Source organism: Erpetoichthys calabaricus, chromosome 3 (genome assembly GCF_900747795.2).
Source record: "Erpetoichthys calabaricus chromosome 3, fErpCal1.3, whole genome shotgun sequence".
NCBI lineage: Eukaryota > Metazoa > Chordata > Cladistia > Polypteriformes > Polypteridae > Erpetoichthys > Erpetoichthys calabaricus.
In genome coordinates, this window is record NC_041396.2 from 306,802,320 (window position 1) to 306,820,762 (window position 18,443).

The following is an 18,443-nucleotide window of genomic DNA, read 5'->3' on the forward strand; positions in this document are numbered from 1 at the left end:
AGCCCCTATTGCTCCAGTAACACCTCTGCTTCACCTTGGTGGTCTCGCTTATTAAGATTGTTGAACCCTTATTGCTTATTTTAGTGTTCAACAGTGGTGTCTCAGTTTTTAATGGCTCTTAATTAGTAGCATGAAGTTATGGGAAAGAGTAGTGGAAGCTCGGTTATAAAGTGAGGAGATGATTAGATAGATAGATAGATAGATAGATAGATAGATAGATAGATAGATAGATAGATAGATAGATCGATATGAGTGAAAGGCACTATATAATAGATAGATAGATAGATAGATAGATAGATAGATAGATAGATAGATAGATAGATATGAGTGAAAGGCACTATATAATAGATAGATAGATAGATAGATAGATAGATAGATAGATAGATAGATAGATAGATAGATAGATAGATAGATAGATAGATAGATAGATAGATACTTTATTAAATTCCCATACTCCGGCAGCAACATACTGATAATAACAATATTAAATTAAAGAGTGATAACAATGCAGGTATAACAGACAGTAACTTTGTATAATGTTAAATGTTAACGTTTAACCCCCCGGTAGAATTGAAGATACGCATAGTGTGGTGGAGGAGCGATCTCCTCAGTCTGTCAGTGGAGCAGGACGGTGACAGCAGTCTGTTGCTGAAGCTGCTCCTCTGTCTGAAGATGATCCTGTTCAGTGGATGCAGTGGATTCTCCATGATTGACAGGAGTCTGCTCAGCGCCCGTCGCTCTGCCACAGATGTCAAACTGTCCAGCTCCATGCCTACAATAGAGCCTGCCTTCCTCACCAGTTTGTCCAGGCGTGAGGTGTCCCTCTTCTTTATGCTGCCTCCCCAGCACACCACCGCGTAGAGGAGGGCGCTCACCACAACCGTCTGATAGAACATCTGCAGCATCTTATTGCAGATGTTGAAGGACGCCAGCCTTCTAAGGAATTATTGTTGGCTCTGTCCTCTCTTGCACAGATCATCAGTATTGGCAGTCCAGTCCAGTTTATCCAGCTGCACTCCCAGGTATTTATAGGTCTGCACCCTCTGCACACAGTCACCTCTGATGATCACGGGGTCCATGAGGGGCCTGGGCCTCCTAAAATCCACCACCAGCTCCTTGGTTTTGCTGGTGTTCAGGTGTAGGTGGTTTGAGTCGCACCATTTAACAAAGTCCTTGATGAGGTTCCTATACTCCTCCTCCTCCCCACTCCTGATGCAGCCCACGATAGAAGTGTCATCAGCGAACTTTTGCACGTGGCAGGACTCCGAGTTGTATTGGAAGTCTGATGTATATAGGCTGAACAGGACTGGAGAAAGTTCAGTCCCCTGTGGCGCTCCTGTGCTGCTGACCACAATGTCAGACCTGCAGTTCCTGAGACACACATACTGAGGTCTGTCTGTAAGATAGTCCACGATCCATGACACCAGGTATGAGTCTACTCCCATCTCTGTCAGCTGGTTGGATGGTGTTGATTAGTTGATTGATTAGTGAGAAGCAGGATGGTTTCATGTCAAGAAAGAGCACCACAGATGCAATGTTTGCTCTGAGGATGTTGATGGAGAAGTTTAGAGAAGGTCAGAAGGAGTTGCATTGCGTCTTTGTGGACCTGAAGAAAGCATATGACAGGGTGTCTGAGAGGAGCTGTGGTATTGTATGAGGAAGTCGGGAGTGGCAGAGAAGTACGTAAGAGTTGTACAGGATATGTACGAGGGAAGTGTGACAGTGGTGAGGTCTGCGGTAGGAGTGACGGAGGTGGGATTACATCAGGGATCGGCTCTGAGCCCTTTCTTATGTGCAATGGTGATGGACAGGTTGACAAACGAGATTAGACAGGAGTCCCTGTGGACTGTGATGTTTGCTGATGACATTGTGATCTGTAGTGGGAGTAGGGAGCAGGTTGAGGAGACCCTGGAGAGGTGGAGATATGAGAAGGGAGGAATGAAGGTCAGTAGGACCACCAAGACAGAATACATGTGTGTGAATGAGAGGGAGGTCATTGGAATGGTGAGGATGAGGGAAGTAGAGTTGGTGAAGGTGGATGAGTTTAAATACTTGGGATCAACAGCACAGAGTAATGGGGAGTGTGGAAGAGAAGTGAAGAAGAGAGTGCAGGCAGGGAGGAGTAGAAGGAGAAGAGTGTCAGGAGTAATCTGTGACAGACGGGTATCAGCGAGAGTGAAAGGGAAGGCCTACAGGACGGTAGTGAGACCAGCTATGTTATATGGGCTGGAGACGGTGGCACAGGAGACAGAGCTGGAGGTGGCCGAGTTAAAGATGTGAAGATTTGCATTGGGTGTGATGAGGATGGACAGGATTAGAAATATGGACATTAGAGGGTCAGCTCAAGTTGGACGGTTGGGAGACAAAGTCAGAGAGGCGAGATTGCGTTGGTTTGGAGAGATGCTGGGTATACTGGGAGAAGCGTGCTAAGGATAGAGCTGCCAGGGAAGAGGAGAAGAGGAAGGCCTAAGAGAAGGTTTGTGGATGTGGTGAGAGAGGATATGAAGGTGATGGTTGTGACAGAACAAGATGATGAGGACAGGAATAGATGGAAAAAAATTATCCTCTGTGGCAAACCTTAACGGGAGCAGCTGAAAGAAGAAGAAGAATTGTAATAAATGTAAAAGGTGCTCATGGCTGGACGCTCATTGTTCCATCTGAGCTGAGCCTGTATGTGTGCCATACAATAAAGCCCGATTCTGTTGCCTATCTGGAGACTCTGAGTGCTTTCTTAGGGGCACAGGGGGACCTCTGCCACATCTGCTTCCTTCAACACAACCCAAGCTTTTTTCTGGTTGGTCCCCCGTCCAAGTACTGGCTGGACCTGAACAGGCTTTAGCTTCAGGTAGATGAGCAGCTCTGAACTGCATGTGGTGAGGTTTAGTCAAGTCAAGGTTTGGATGAGCACCTAATTAGACATACATAGTTACAAACTGTTTACTTGTTGCTTTAGTATGATATACTGTATAGTGTATGTGTTATATGGGCTGGAGACGGTGGCACAGGAGACAGAGCTGGAGGTGGCAGAGTTAAAGATGCTGAGATTTGCATTGGGTGTGACGATGATGGACAGGATTAGAAATGAAGACATTACAGGGTCAGCTCAAAGTCAGAGAGGTGAGATTGAGTTGGTTTGGACCTGTGCAGAGGAGAGATGCTGGGTATATTGGGAGAAGGATGTTAAGGTGAGAGCTGCCAGGTAAGAGGAAAAGAGGAAGGGCTAAGAGAAGGTCTATGGATGTGGTGAGAGAGGACATGCAGGTGATGGGTGTGACAGAACAAGATACAGAGGACAGGAAGATATGGAAGAAGATGATCCGCTGTGCCAACCCCTAACGGGAGCAGCCAAAAGAAGAAGAAGAAGAAGCAAATGACAAAAGAGAGCAACATTTCTCCATTGCCACCTGTGTCTATTTATCACGCACTGTTGGATTTAATGAAATACTTGAAAGGAGAGTGAAGAGAAAAAAGTGAAGCATTGAGAATTACTCGTCCATTTTAGCCTTCAAATCATTTGGATGACATCCTTAGAAACGGGAAGAAAATCGAGGATATGAGAATGAGCTGACATAGCAGAGTTAAAGCTCTAACAAGCCATGAAATTAAATCATTGGCAAAAATTGCTTTCTCATTAAACAACCAGGTGAGAACAAAAACCTGCAGCCACTGCGGCCCTCCAGGACTGAGACTGAGGACCCCTGCCGTAACATCACTTCAGGAGGGGCCCACCGAATCAACAAACTGATTAAGAAGGTGGGCTCAGTGATGGGACAACCTCTGGGACCCCTTCAGGTAGTAATGGGGACAACACAGAGTGCCGTTATGAACAATGCTGCACATCCTCTCGGTGACACACTCTTATTCAATGGAAGTGTGTCTAGAAACAGAACTGGGTCTCCTTCACACCGTTTATGGTGCCTCCATCATTCTTGTGTGTGTGTGTGTGTGTGTGTGTCTTGCGCTTCTGTAAAATTGAAATTTCAGCTTGCGACAAATCAACTGCTCTGTGCCGATTATGAAGCACCTGAGATCAGAACATGTGTCACGAATATCAAGGGAGAGAATTTGAATGGGACACCACGTAACCCGATTTCCGTTTGCCCTTAAAATGGAGGAGCCCCGACATCAACGAGCGATCAATCGACCGACTGACTGGCCCCTTTGACTGACACACCGCTATTGAAAGCCTTTGGCTACACGAAGTCTCAGTCATTCTGCACTCGGCCTTCAAGAGTTCCCTGAAAAGCTGAACCTTTTTATTTAACAAAGTGCCCCGTTTACTGACGCGGGCTTCTCACGTGTTCTTGAAACGTCTCCTACTTCATCTTGGATGTTAAACTGAGTTACCCGCTGGCATTAATGGCTGCCGTCACATCATTCAGGTGGGCGCTGCACATTGGTGCTGGTTGAAGTGGTTCCCCTCTGTCTATGTAAAGAAATGCCATATAAATGTAATTAGGATTATCACCCCAACCCTTCATTTTGTTCTTTTGTTATTTTACACCATTTATCTATGTCCGAGTATTGTTTTTTTTTGTTTGTTTTTGACGTCCGGTTTGAATTACCAGTAACCCTAAATTGATCAACCCCGAGTGTGTGTGTGCATGCATTAATGTGGGCTGGCACGTCATCCTTACATTCTGCTTTGTGCCCACTATTAACAGGACAGACCCTGCCCACCCTGATTTGGATTATGCCAACTTGAGAACATATCTGTGAATTTCTTTATATACTGCTCACAAAAATGAAAGGAACCCTTTTGAATCCGAGTATAGCATGAAGTCAGTGACACTTGGGGGCTACTGATCTGCTCAGTTAAGCAGCAGAGGGGCTTGTTCATCAGTTTCAGCTGCTTTGGTGCACTAGGGGGGCAACAATGAGATGACCAGCAAAACAGGAATGAATGGTTTAACAGGTGGAGGGAGGCCACGGACATTCCCCCCCCCCCCCCATCTGTTTTGTCACTCATTTTGTATTTGGCTACGGTCAGTGTCACTACTGATAGCATGAGGCCATATCTGGACCCTACAGAGCTGGCACAGGTAGGATGGCACATCAATACCACGTGCCATTGTGACCCTCTCTATGAGTGTCTCCCAGCACAGTCTCAAGGACATGGAGGAGATTCCAGGAGACAGACAGGCGGTTCCTCTAAGAGAGCTGGACAGGGCCCATCATAGAAGGTCCTTAACCCACCAGCAGGACCCACCGGTATCTGCTCCTTTGGGCAAAGAGGAACAGGATGAGCACTGGCAGGGCCTACAAAATGACCTCCAGCAGGCAGGCAGGCAGGCCACTGGTGTGAACGTCTCTTGAGCAAGCAATCAGAAACAGACTTCATGAGGGTGGCCTGAGGGCCCGACAATGTCTTCTAGTGGGCACCGTGGAGCTCGATTGGCATTGGCCATAGTATACCAGAAGTGGCGCCCTGCGCCTTACACAGATGAGACCAGATTCACCCTGAGCACATGTGACAGACGTGAAAGAGTCTGGAGAAGCCATGGAGAACGTTATGCTGCCTGTAACATCGTTCAGCATGATTGATTTGGTGGGGGGTCAGTGATGGTATATCTGGGGTGGCATATCCATGGAAGTGCACACAGACCAGACTATGGCACCGCAGGACTGCCATTAGGTATCGGGATGAAATCCTTGGACCCATTGTCAGATCCTATGCTGGCTCCTCCTGGTGTATGACAATGCACGGCTGGCCTCATGTGGTGAGAGGATGAAGGAATTGATACCATTGACTGGCACATACGCTCACTCGCCTGACCTCAATCAAATAGAACACCTCTGGGTGGGACATTATGTTTGGGTCCATCCGACACCTCAACCTGTCCAGGAGCTCGGTGATGCCCTGGTCCAGACCTGGGAGGAGATCCCTCAGGACACCATCCGTCATCTCATTAGGATGTTGTCAGGTATTGGGCATACAAACTACTGAGTATGATTTGGAGCTGCTGCAATGACATTTCACCTAAATGGACTCGCTTGCCCGCCCCATCATTTTTTCCCTTTGATTTTCGGGGTGTCCCTCTGTCGGTTGATCATTTTCATTTCCTTCCTTTCATTCCTCACACATCACCATATCAGTCCATTGCAGTAGAGATGGCCAGCAGGAGTTTTTTTCCCCATTAAGATCAGATGTGCTCTCAAAGTGGTCCTTTCATTTTTTTAAGCAGTTTATTTCTCCTTTTTTTGTTTTCCACTAAGACTTTGAATGTTTCCACTTGAGCCACTTCTCTTCAGAAAAGCAAAGGCTTCACTAATAACATTTAAAGAACTACAGAAAAAGCCGTTTCAAGTATAACGCTGCCCGAAGTTTATCAGTAATCCACTCCTGGTGTCTTTGCTTTGCTTAACTGAAACTAAACATGAGGCACTTAAGTGACTTCTTCATTTTCAAAGTCATTTTGATGACAATAGACTTTATTATCCATACTCCCCAACTACCCCATTAGTAAAAATAATTTTAAGGTGGACACGAAACTCAGAAAAATGTTCATCAGTAAAATAATGTTGGGGTGCATTGGAAGTAAGACCATACAACACATGCAAGTCAAATACTAAACACCCACTCCTTCTCTGGGCTAACTACTATCAAGTTTTATGTATATAGCGCCTTTAGGAGTGCAGCTCCCTACTGCCCTAACACTCCACACAACTCCTTCTCTCCACCTGTGAATTCCTCGCCTATAAGCTCAATGGGGTAATGACCAGCAGGCACTAGGGGTCAATTTCACGCTGAATTTCCTTACTGGCCCCATGGTCAGGACCCTCCCTCTGAACTCTTGGGGTCATCTTCCTAGCGCTCCTCATTACAGGTGTCATTTAAAGGGAGGGGTGGGTAGCCTGCCCTGTCAAAACACAATGTACTGCTAACGTTGTGTGGGATGTCTATATAAAGCGTGATACGCTACAGAAATGCTACTATTATATTATTTGTGTCTCTCTACTGCCATTTCCGTCCCCGACAGCTTTCCACACCATTTAAACCCTGAAATGTCGATACACTGTCACAAGCGTCTCACATCAGGCTTTTTTATCCATCCATTCGTCCCGATTCTAACCCGCCTGTTCTGATCCGGAAACACTAAACACAAATCGGGCAGCATCCCTGGACAGGGCGCCAGACCATCGCTGAAGACGCACATTCAATCACAACGAGCCAATTTACAGAAATCAATTAGCGCAATACACGCGTTTTTGGAATATACACACTATGCAGGACTGTTACCTGCCTTGCACCTGCGACCCTGAACTGACTGATGAACGGATGAGTTATTACAAGATAAGAACAAACCTACTCGAGGACCGGCTCTGCCGCTGAAGAGCAATGCATTGTGGATCCACCCCAAAGACAATCGACTGCAAATCCCAGCATGCCCCATCGCAGCGACCAGTATCTTCATGTCTCGTTTGTTATCGCGAGAGGACCACAAACCCCACAATTCGCCACCCTTCCCGTTTCAGATATTCCCGCGCTCTGGGACTTGTCAGCATGTCGGATGTGTATGACCCGGCCAGTCTTCCAGACTTACTGCCGCTCTATTACCGCCGCCTCTTCCCGTTTTCGCAGTATTTTCGGTGGCTCAACTATGGGGGTGGTAAGTAAGGCGATGACTGCCAGCGCGTGTTTGTTGTATTCCCCGGGACTCAAAGCGCGCGTCTCTCATGCGCGGCGCCGTCTCGTTATGACTGCTTAGAGTTGCGTGCGTGTACAGTAATTCACATGGGAAACGGAGTTCGCTTTTTTAATGTGTGGGATTAAGCGTGAAGGTTATTATGATTGCCGTATTCCAATCAACCACTGAGAACTCGAGTCACATATCACAGCGGCGAACATCGTTATGTTGATGTCAGGATTAACTAATTGGGAAATAGTCAAGGAGAACCCGGGACTCCTAACTGCGAGGCAGCAGCGCTACCCACTGCGCCACCGTGCCGCCGGGATTTATTATCATTGGGCGGCTCGGTGGCGCAGTGGGTAGCGCTGCTGCTTCGCAGTTACTTTGCATGTTCGCCCCGTCTTTGCGTGGGTTTCCTCCGACACAGTCCAAAGACATGCAGGTTAGGTACATTGGCAATTCAAAATTGTCCCTAGTGTGTGTGTGCGCGCCCTGCGGTGGGCTGGCGCCCTGCCTTGCACCCTGTGTGTTGGCTGGGATTGGCTCCAGCAGACCCCCGTGACCCTGTAGTTAGGATATAGCGGGTTGGATAATGGATGGATGGATTATCATCTTGTACAGAACAAAAACAGGACTCAATGTAAAGTATGTCTGCCCCGTTTTCTTTTTTTGTGCTGGGATCCCCAACTATATTATATTATATATATATATTAACAACTGCGGTGGGTTGGCACCCTGCCTGGGATTGGTTCCTGCCTTGTGCCCTGTGTTGGCTGGGATTGGCTCCAGCAGACCCCCGTGACCCTGTGTTCAGATTCAGCGGGTTGGAAAATGGATGGATGGATATATTAACAATAACTGCAATGGTAAATCTATTTCCCATGAGGCCTTGCTGTATATAGTAATTGATTATTTGTAGTAATGCATGATGGATTTTAAAGTAAACCTTTTCTCTTTAGTGGTGTGAAATCACTGCACTCCCCGGAGTCTTCTACACATAATGGACACATTTCCAAATGGAGCCTGTGCTTGGATCTGTTTCATTAGGAGTTTAGGGTTCTTCCAAGGGTGTAACACATTTACTGAGCCCTGTATTGGCACTAAGATTTGGTTGAGATTTTCACAATTGCTTTGTCCAGTTCTGGTTGTTGTCTGTGCTCATTAGAAGTAATTCTGGGTGTACACTTTAGCAGATAAATGCTTCCTTTTTTTTGGTCACTGACTTGTTTGTTTTTTCTTTCCCCAGTGGATCACTCAATTACTTTTACACTCTTGAACTTAGCCAATTTAGCCTACCTTTTGAAGAATGTGAATCCCTACACGCTATCTATCTGTAACAGGATTAATGTTTGTATTCTATTAGTTATTATAAACAAAATTCTAAAATAAATGGGATTTTCAAATATTAAACCCTTGTTCTTTTAAAGCATTAAACATTTACCACTTATTCTGCAGTGGGCTGGTGCCCTGCCCAGGCTTTGTTTCCTGCCTCGTGCCCTGTGTTGGCTGGGAGTTGGCTCCAGCAGAACCCCGTGACCCTATAGTTAGGATATAGCGGGTTGGATAATGGATGGATGGATTTGCCACTTATTATGATCAACTGTTTATAAAAGTCCATAAAATTTGGTCTCTTCAGAGTTCTGTTAACTTGAAAATGGTGGTAGTTTAAGCAGGTTTAGAAGAGAGTATGGTACATCATAAGTGCATAACTGTGCTCCATAATTTTTATTTTAATAATGTTGTATAACTATCTATGCGTCTGTGGGATTACCCAGTGATAACGTGGCCATCCTATTAGCTTAAATTGTCCAAAATAAGACATTTTAAAGGTTCCTAAAATCCTCCTCTCCACCACAGCACTTGGTAATTTTATTCCCTGTGTCTGTAGTTCTTTGCAGGAAGAAAATCTTTCTAACATTTGTGTGAAATCTGCTCTTAAGTTTCCAGTTGTGTCCCAGTGTTCTTGATCACGGTCCTGGAGGGCTGCAGTGGCTGCAGGTTTTTGCTCCAACCCAATTGCTTAATAAGAAGCACTCATTGCTCAAGTAACACTTGTGGTTCACTTTAGTTGTCTCGCTCATTATGATTTTGAACCTTTATTGCTTATTTTAATCTTAAACAGCTGTATTCTTCGTTTGTAATTGCTGCTAATTAGCAATAAGATGCAAGTGACAAAAGGGACCAGCATTTCTCCATTTAGCTTGTTTCAATTTACACCTGTGTGTATTTATCATGCGCTATTGGGTTTATTTAAATACTTGGAAGGACAGTAAAGAGAAAAAAAGAGAGAGACTGAGAATTACTCCTCCATTTTACCCTTCAAATCAAATGATACAGTGGAACCTCGGTTCATGACTATAATTCGTTCCAAAACTCTGGTCGTAAACCGAGTTGGTCGTGAACCAAAGCAATTTCTCCCATAGGATTGTATGTAAATATATATATTTTTTTGTTTTTAAGCACAAATGTAGTTAATTATACCATAGAATGCACAGCGTAATGGTAAACTAAATGTAAAAACATTGAATAACACTGAGAAAACCTTGAACAACAGAGAAAACTAACACTGCAATAGTTCGCGCTATAGTGCTAGGAACCGCTCGCTAAAAACACTTTTTTTTTAATGAGTTTTAAGCACAGGGGAAAAAATGAACATCTGAAAAATCCGTAATTTAATAAACCACCAAGAAAAGTAACATTGCAACAATGCAGGCTACGAACCGATCGCTGTAAATAGAACTGAAAACAAAAACAAGCCTTCTCTACCTTATGGGTCCCTCGCTCGCTCTCTCCCGCGCCTGTGTGTGTGTGTGCGCGCCTCTCTCTGTCTCGGGCTGCCTGTGTGTGTGCCTCTGTCTCTTGCGCTGCCTCTCTGTGTGTGTGTGTGTGTGTGTGTGTGTGTCCCCGCGTCGCTCTCTCTCTTGCTCGCTGCACAGGGAGAGACTGAACATGTACAAACTGAAAGGAAATCTGGCTTGTTCGTATACCGAGTGTGTGGTCGTGAACCGAGGCAAAAGTTTGGCAAACTTTTTGGTCGTAAACCGAGTTGTATGTGTACCGAGACGTTCGTGAACCGATGTTCCACTGTATCCTTAGAAAGGGGAAGAAAACCTACGATACTAGCCAACCCGCGGCGTAGCATGTCCTCACAGGTGGTGCAGGGGTAGTGCTGCTGCTTTGCAGTAAGGAGACTGTGGAAGATTGTGGGTTCGCTTCCCGGTTCCTCCCTGTGTGGATAGCACTTTGAGTACTGAGAAAAGCGCTATATAAATGTAATGAATTATTATTATTATTATACGCCGCATAATTATGTATTGATGGGTGAACACTTCCTGAACGACACAGTTGTCCAAATGGGATGGGTTTGAGGATACCACTGTGAGTGAATGAAAAGATGGACCACTGGAGAGAGCAACATTCAATTGTCCATGACTGAAAGCGGGATCGTCTGTGACGATGGAGGCCACGCTGGTGAAAGTTACTTCATCAGTAGGGATAAGTGTCAGTACTTGTTCATTAAGGTGTAGCGAGTCTTCGTTGTTCACGCTTAATATAGCTTGCGTACCGAGTTGTTCCGGAGTCACAGTTGAGAAACACTTTTTTAATGTCTTTTAAGCACAGGGAAAAAATGAACATGTGAAACATCCGTAATGTACTAAGGCACCAAGAAAAGTAACATTGCAATAATGCACGCTACGACCCGATCGCTGTAAACAGAAGTGAAAACAAAATCGAGCCCGGTGCATTCTTTAACTGCCTTCTCTGCCTTGTAGCGCAGTGGTAGTGCTGTGGAAGATTTTGGGTTCGCTTCCCGGTTCCTCCCTGTGTGGATAGCGCTTTGAAAACTGAAAACACCGGTATATCAATGTAATGAAGTATTATTATTCTTATGTGTCCAGCGCTTGCGTGCCTGTATGTGTGTGTGTGTCGCTCGCTCTCTTGCTCGCTGCACTTGTTCCTGCAGGCATACGCCGCATAATTATTTATTGATGGCTGAATACTTCCGGAAAGACACAGTTGTCTAAAAGGGGTGGGTTTGAGGATACAACAGTAAGTGAATGAAAAGATGGAACTCTGGAGAGAGCAACATATAATTGTCCGTGACTGAAAACTGGGTTTGGCAGATACATGCACATCTTTATCTAAGTTTGTCCCTGTGCCTTATTAATTGTCATCACAAAGGCCAATCTAACAGGAAATTGTCTTCGTTTTAAAAGTAAAAGGCAAATTATCCGCGACAAACTGTTTTACATGCTGCATACCAGCCACATAATCATGCCGCTTTTTAAATGTTTTTTAAGCAAAGGGAAAAAAATGAACATTTGCAAAATCCGTAACACTGCTTTCAGTAAGTACAATGCACACGCGTTTAATTTGTCGGCCACTTTTTGCCAGCCGTCTTTTCTGGTTTGGGCTGCTTTTGCAGTGTTACCGCTTGTGCATATTAAATCTTGAAATCCTTCGAGTAACTAATTAACTAACTAACTAACTAACACCCATCCACACACCCACTCAGCTTGTGTGAAAAAAATGCGCCCGTTCTTTCATCATTTTGTTGCAGCCTATCAAAGACTTGCTGATCATGTTTTCTAGACTCAATATACATTGGCTTTTCACTCAGCGCGGAGGCGCGCATTCATCTCGGATTATTACATCCTGCTAGACTAATCTGCTACACGGCAGCATTTGAAAAACCGACTTATCCCGGATGAGTTTCACCAGCATTAATGATTACGAATCTGGTTGGAACAAAACCCTGCAGCCACAGGGGTTCACCAGGACCGAGTTTGGCAAACACTGCTGAACACAGACGAAACCGACTCAGGTGAGGAGTGGGGGCGGGCAAAGTAGTTGCAGCTATTGATTATTATTATTGTTTGCCTGGGTGTCTGATCTGCTCGACGGGATCAGAAATAAAAGGAAAACAATGTGAAGGCAATGTCACAGGTGTGTCTGTGGTATAGCGGGTCCACATCTCCCCTTCAAAAGACCATTTTTAAATAAATAATCACCGCGCTCACAGCGTAGCGAGGGGCGTGGAAGTGTAGCTGAAACGGTTTCCAGGTGGAGTCGTGCTGCGGGCGTTTCTCCCCTGTGCAGTGTGCAAGCGAGTGAGGAGAGAGAGAAAGCCGGTACGTTAGAGTGAGCGAGAGCAGGCTCGAAGGCAATGTGTTCCTGTGGTATAGCGGGTCCATAGCTCCCCTTCAAAAGGCCATTTTTAATCAGGCTGACAGTAGTGGAGTCAGGCACAGAGAGCGTCTCGACTGTTGCAGGGCCTGCATCAGTGAAGCAGGTGAGACGCTAATGAAACAGAGGCACAGGGCTTATTGGTTTTTAAAGACTGCTTCCTTCATTGTGTTTTAACCTCAGTTTTAAAGGATTGTTTTAAGGATCCCATGGGATACCCCTCGCAAACTGTTTTACACGCTGCATACAGCGATTCACATCCACGAGAAACATGCCTCAATGAACAGTCAACGTGGCTCAGTGGTGCATGTGGACTCTAGCACAGACGAACATAAATGACGCCATGTTTTCTGAGTCGTCGCGTCCAAGTTGGTGGGCGTGGCTCTGCGAGTTGTCGTCGTATACAATGGTCCTAGAGTTGGTGGCCGTGGCTCCGTCCTGTGTGCGCCATGGGTTTCTTACTTGTTGGCGGCTTAGTGAATTATATATATAGATGAGAATTACCTGACATAGCAGAGTTAAAGCACTAACAAGCAATGAAATTAAATTATTGGCAAGAATTGCTTTCTAATTAAGCAACCGGGTTAGAACAAAAACCTGCAGCCACTGCGGCCTTCCAGGACCGTGATTGAGGACCCCTGTTCTTGATGAACTCATTTTAAAGTCACAGTCTCAATCCACTGGCCTAATTTCCTTCATCATTTTAAACACTTGAGTTTTTTTTGGTTCTTTTTATTTCACCTTATATAATTTCTTGTATTAGGAATTTGTTAGTTTTTGCATACCCCTTGGGGTCAGAGCTCAGGGTCAGCCATTGTACAGCCAGCACCCCTGGAGCAATTACAGGTTAAGGGCCTCTTAATCTCCACTTGCTCCTAAACTGAAAGGTTCAGCATTTTCAATTACTTCTAATAGCCTCACCACTCAGTTTAAAAATCAGCCTAGTCGCCCTTCTCTGGACTTTCTCTAGTGCTGCTATGTCTCTTTTGTAATATGGAGATCAAAACTGCACACGATTCTCCAGGTGAGGCCTCACTAGGGTGTTATGTACTCCATGCATCGTGATATTTAACTTCGTATTCCATTTGCTTTCTTGATCTGTCTGTCTACTGTCTGGATATTGGTAGTGACAAGTCCACTACAGCTCCTTCATTAGGGGTACTTTCAATTTTCAGACCTCCCATTGTGCATTCAAATCTTGCATTTACTTACATTAAGTTTCATTTGCCACAAATCTGCCCAAGCCTGTCTGCTGTTCAAGTCACTCTGTAACAATTTAGCTGATTCTGCATCATCTGCAGACTTAACCGGCGTACTGATTATGTTCTTGTCCGGATTGTTTATGTATATTTAATAAGAGCACTGAGCCCCGCTGGATACACTTTTAACATTACCTAATCCTGAAGATGTTCACCATAACTCTTTCTTTCACCTTGTTTGAGTTTTGTCCGCACCTACAATGTGTGTCTTGAATTCCCGCTCTTTTTTTTTAGTTTATTCACTAACCTTTCCTGTGGCACTTGATCAAAAACCTTCTGAAAATCCAGATAAATATGTAGCGGGGCCACAAAGGTATTGTTGTTTGTTGTGTTGCACCCAGTCGCGTCTCGTCTCAGCACCCCGTTTAAACTAATATGTGAGTCTGTTTAAATGTCGTCCCCGTAATAAGAAACAGGGAAAGGTGTTGCAGGGAGGCAGCAACCCCCTGGACACGTCAGGACCGGGATTTTAACAGTTATATCCGGCTCATCATTATTTAAACCAGCAGGAGGGAAAGAAGAGAGGAGAGGGAGAGAGACGGAGATTTCAAGTACCGACAATCGATCAACATCTTTCTATTTTTTTTCATCGCGCCTGGTTCCAGTTTGATTCTCACTCCGCCGAAATCACATCAACACCATCATCGCCAAGAAACCCCGGGATTGAACATTATACTCCACCATCCGCCGAGAAAGCACAATGAGGTCGTTCTTTTTCTCAGGAGATTCAAACACCTCCATTTTAGATAGATAGATGGATACTTTATTAATCCCAAGGGGAAATTCACATACTCCAGCAGCAGCATACTGATAATAACAATATTAAATTAAAGAGTGATAACAATGCAGGTATAACAGACAATAACTTTGTATAATGTTAACGTTTACCCCCCCCCCCCCGGGTGGAATTGAAGAGTCGCATAGTGTGGTGGAGGAACGATCTCCTCAGTCTGTCAGTGGAGCAGGACGGTGACAGCAGTCTGTCGCTGAAGCTGCTCCTCTGTCTGGAGATGATCCTGTTCAGTGGATGCAGTGGATTCTCCATGATTGACAGGAGTCTGATCAGTGCCCGTCGCTCTGCCACAGATGTCAGACTGTCCAGCTCTGTGCTTACAATAGAGCCTGCCTTCCTCACCAGTTTGTCCAGGCGTGAAGCGTCCCTCTTCTTTATTCTACGTCCCCAGCACACCACTGCGTAGAAGAGGGCGCTCACCACAGCCGTCTGATAGAACATCTGCAGCATCTTATTGCAGATGTTGAAGGACGCCAGCCTTCCAAGGAAGTAATTGATCAGTCTTCCGTATTCTGGACAGTGATTTTACTCGGACTCAATTTCACATTCATTGTCATTCAGTACTCATACATCGCTATTATGTGTTTGTTATACATTTGCAGGGGCAAGGGAGGTTTTCCTCACAGGTGGCGCAGTGGTAGTGCTGCTGCTTTGCAGTAAGGAAACTGTGGAAGATTGTGGGTTCGCTTCCCGGTTCCTCCCTGTGTGGATAGCGCTTTAAGTACTGAGAAAAGCGCTATATAAATGTAATGAATTATTATTATTATTATTATCATAATGAATTATTGTTACTGTACAGGTGTTGTTTCACATAGCTGCTTTGGTGGAGGGATCCTCTTTAATAAAAACCCTGTATGTGTCCATGTGTCTGTGTGTGTGTGTGTGTGTGTGTCTTCTGGTGAAGTGCGCATGCGCGGGGCACTCTTTAATAAAGGACATCATTGCTGGGGAGAGTGCTGATTGGGTACTTGTGGCCACGCACATAAAATCTGTTACTGGGGAGATGCCACACACAATAATCAGCTGCACGCCAGCACAGATTAAAATACTTGCTGGGGAACTGCACAGTACTTGCTGGAGAGACGCCACAGCAATGATTATCAGCTGCACGCCACACATTACATCAGTTCCTGGGGAGACTCTGCTGATTGCCCACTGTTGTGATAGAAAATTAAACACATATTACAGACAAGGCGGAAGTACAGGGAAGGACGGAATGAGTGGCAGAGTCACCGGCCTCTAGCAGATGCTTCAAAGGCCGCCTGACGCATCACACAAGACAGAGAGGGCGGGACCTATAAAATATCGCACGGCCGGTCCAATCGGATTTCGGTAAATGAGGTAAAACCTAAAACATAAGGCACGAAAAATCCAATCGGGTACTGAGACGCAGAGACCAGCTTCCCCAAAGAGGTGGGATTAGTGTTGTTTGTTGTGCAAGTGTTCACTCTGAGGATGTCAGATTTGCGATTAAGAAGCTTGGCCCGGTAAAGTGTCAGTCGTTGAAGGGTTTTTCCTAAATATACGAATTTTCATGATATTACAATACGATGACTTTTAAAAGTACAGTAGATTTATTTTTCGCGCACATAAAATCCGTTGCTGGGGAGACGCCACACATACAATAATCGGCTGCACCCTGGCACAGATTAAAATACTTGCTGGGGAACTGCACAGTACTTGCTGGAGAGACGCCACAGCAAGTTAAAATAAAGAGAGGCAGGATAGGAGATCTTCAAACAGACACAACACATCAATCAACAGCCACACAGGAGAGGATAAATGTAATAATGTAATATACTTACTGTATTGTCATATATGTTTTTATTTTATTTTTATTATTATTTTACTTTAGGCTTCTTGCAAAAATATTTTTGACAAAAAAAAAATTAAGACAAGAAACAGAATAATGTCAAGGTCCCTTGCCATTTAATATAGACTGTTCCTACTAATGTTTATGTACTACTGTTCTAGTGCCCGTTATTGTAACAGGCTTAATGTCTAGTATATATATATTTATATAAGTAGATATATTTTACTTGCGGTGGGTTGGCACCCTGCCCGGGATTGGTTCCTGCCTTGTGCTCTGTGTTGGCTGGGATTGGCTCCAGCAGACCCCCGTGACCCTGTGTTTGGATTCACCAGGTTGGAAAATGGATGGATGGATAGATATATTTTACATCGCAGATTTATATTCTTGTATTTTTGTCATTGTATTGTATTTAATATATTCCACACTTACTTTACTTATCTTTTCTTTTGCTGTAACCGTCGATTGGGGACGAGGTAAAAATTATTATTTGTTAGAGGTATGGCTTGGTATTGATAGGTTATTCTCAGGAATTCATCCAGGCCACAGGTCTTGGTAGTGTGGCTGCCGGCTGGGTAGGAAGTCGGCCGTTGCAAATAACAACATATGAACTTCTCTGATTGTATTCTTTTGTTTCTTCCTCATAGAATTCCTGCATATGCGTGAATTGCTGCTTTTCTCGTCTGGGTATTTGCTCACACTCCAGTTCTCCAGTATTTTAGTCCTGACATCTTGTTTTCTTTACCCTGAATACCATGAGGACTGATTGAGGTCATTGATGTTAGGTAGAATGCCTAGAGGGGGCTGGCTGGGTGGTCTTGTGGCCTTGGAAACCATGCAGATTTTTTTTTTCTCCAGCCGTCTGGAGTTTTTTTTTTTGTTTTTTTCTGTCCTCTCTGGCCATCGGACCTTACTTTTTTTTCCTGTGTTAATTAGTGTTCCCTTATTTTAATTCTTATTTATTTTGTCTTTTTTTCTCTCTCTTCATCGTGTAGAGCACTTTGAGCTACATTATTTGCATGAAAATGTGCTATAGAACTGAATGTTGTTGTTATTGTAAGAATTATTGACTTGTCAGAAAAATTTATATTAGTGATTTTTTTTTTTAAACCCACTGGCAGATATTTTTGCTAAATAAAAGCAAAACCACTTTCATTTCAAGTTTTGTTTTGTCTAGTTTTTGTACTATATATGCATTTTTTTTTTTTTGCAGTGTGTAATGGTACACATGTTATGTTCACGGGCCTTTAGTCACTTGGATCAGCCTGATCTCCTTTTTTCTGTAATCGTGTAATATTTGCAAGCCTCCAGCCTTTATGAATTTCTGTGGTGTTGTGGGATTTTTGAAAATCTGTGCCAAGGGATTATACATGTGCTCCTTAACGTTCTTGAGCACTCGAGGATAGTTTTATAAGTAGGAGTCTTCACCACACCACAGGCAGACGTACGTCAGCTTAATAAAATGAAAATGCAGTTCAAGTCATTGGATATTGTAGGGTTAACACCCTAAGGTAGACACACACAGAGACCTTATCCACCCAGTTACTGACTATAACGCAAAATCAGAAAAAGTTGGAACGGTTTGGAAAATGCAAATAATAAAAAAATAAATAAATTGGGAGTGCTCTCCCCTCGACTTTCTCGTATACTTCGATATGGGGATGAATATTTGAGGAGTAAACCGCAAGGCAAGGATTATATATTTTTATATTACCAGGGGGCTTCGCCAACCCACTCGGCCTGCGCTACGTGCCAGCCACTTT

The 18,443-nt window shown here is 44.4% G+C and overlaps 1 protein-coding gene across 1 annotated transcript in view; it reads left to right on the plus strand.

Moving 5' to 3' along the window:
- Positions 1–7,339: 7,339 nt before the first annotated feature.
- prim1 (DNA primase subunit 1) overlaps positions 7,340–18,443 on the plus strand; it is a 44,940-nt gene continuing 33,836 nt past the window's right edge. The window contains exon 1 of the mRNA XM_051924788.1: positions 7,340–7,610. Coding sequence (XP_051780748.1) covers positions 7,340–7,610 — 271 coding nt within the window. The remainder of the gene's footprint in view (positions 7,611–18,443) is intronic.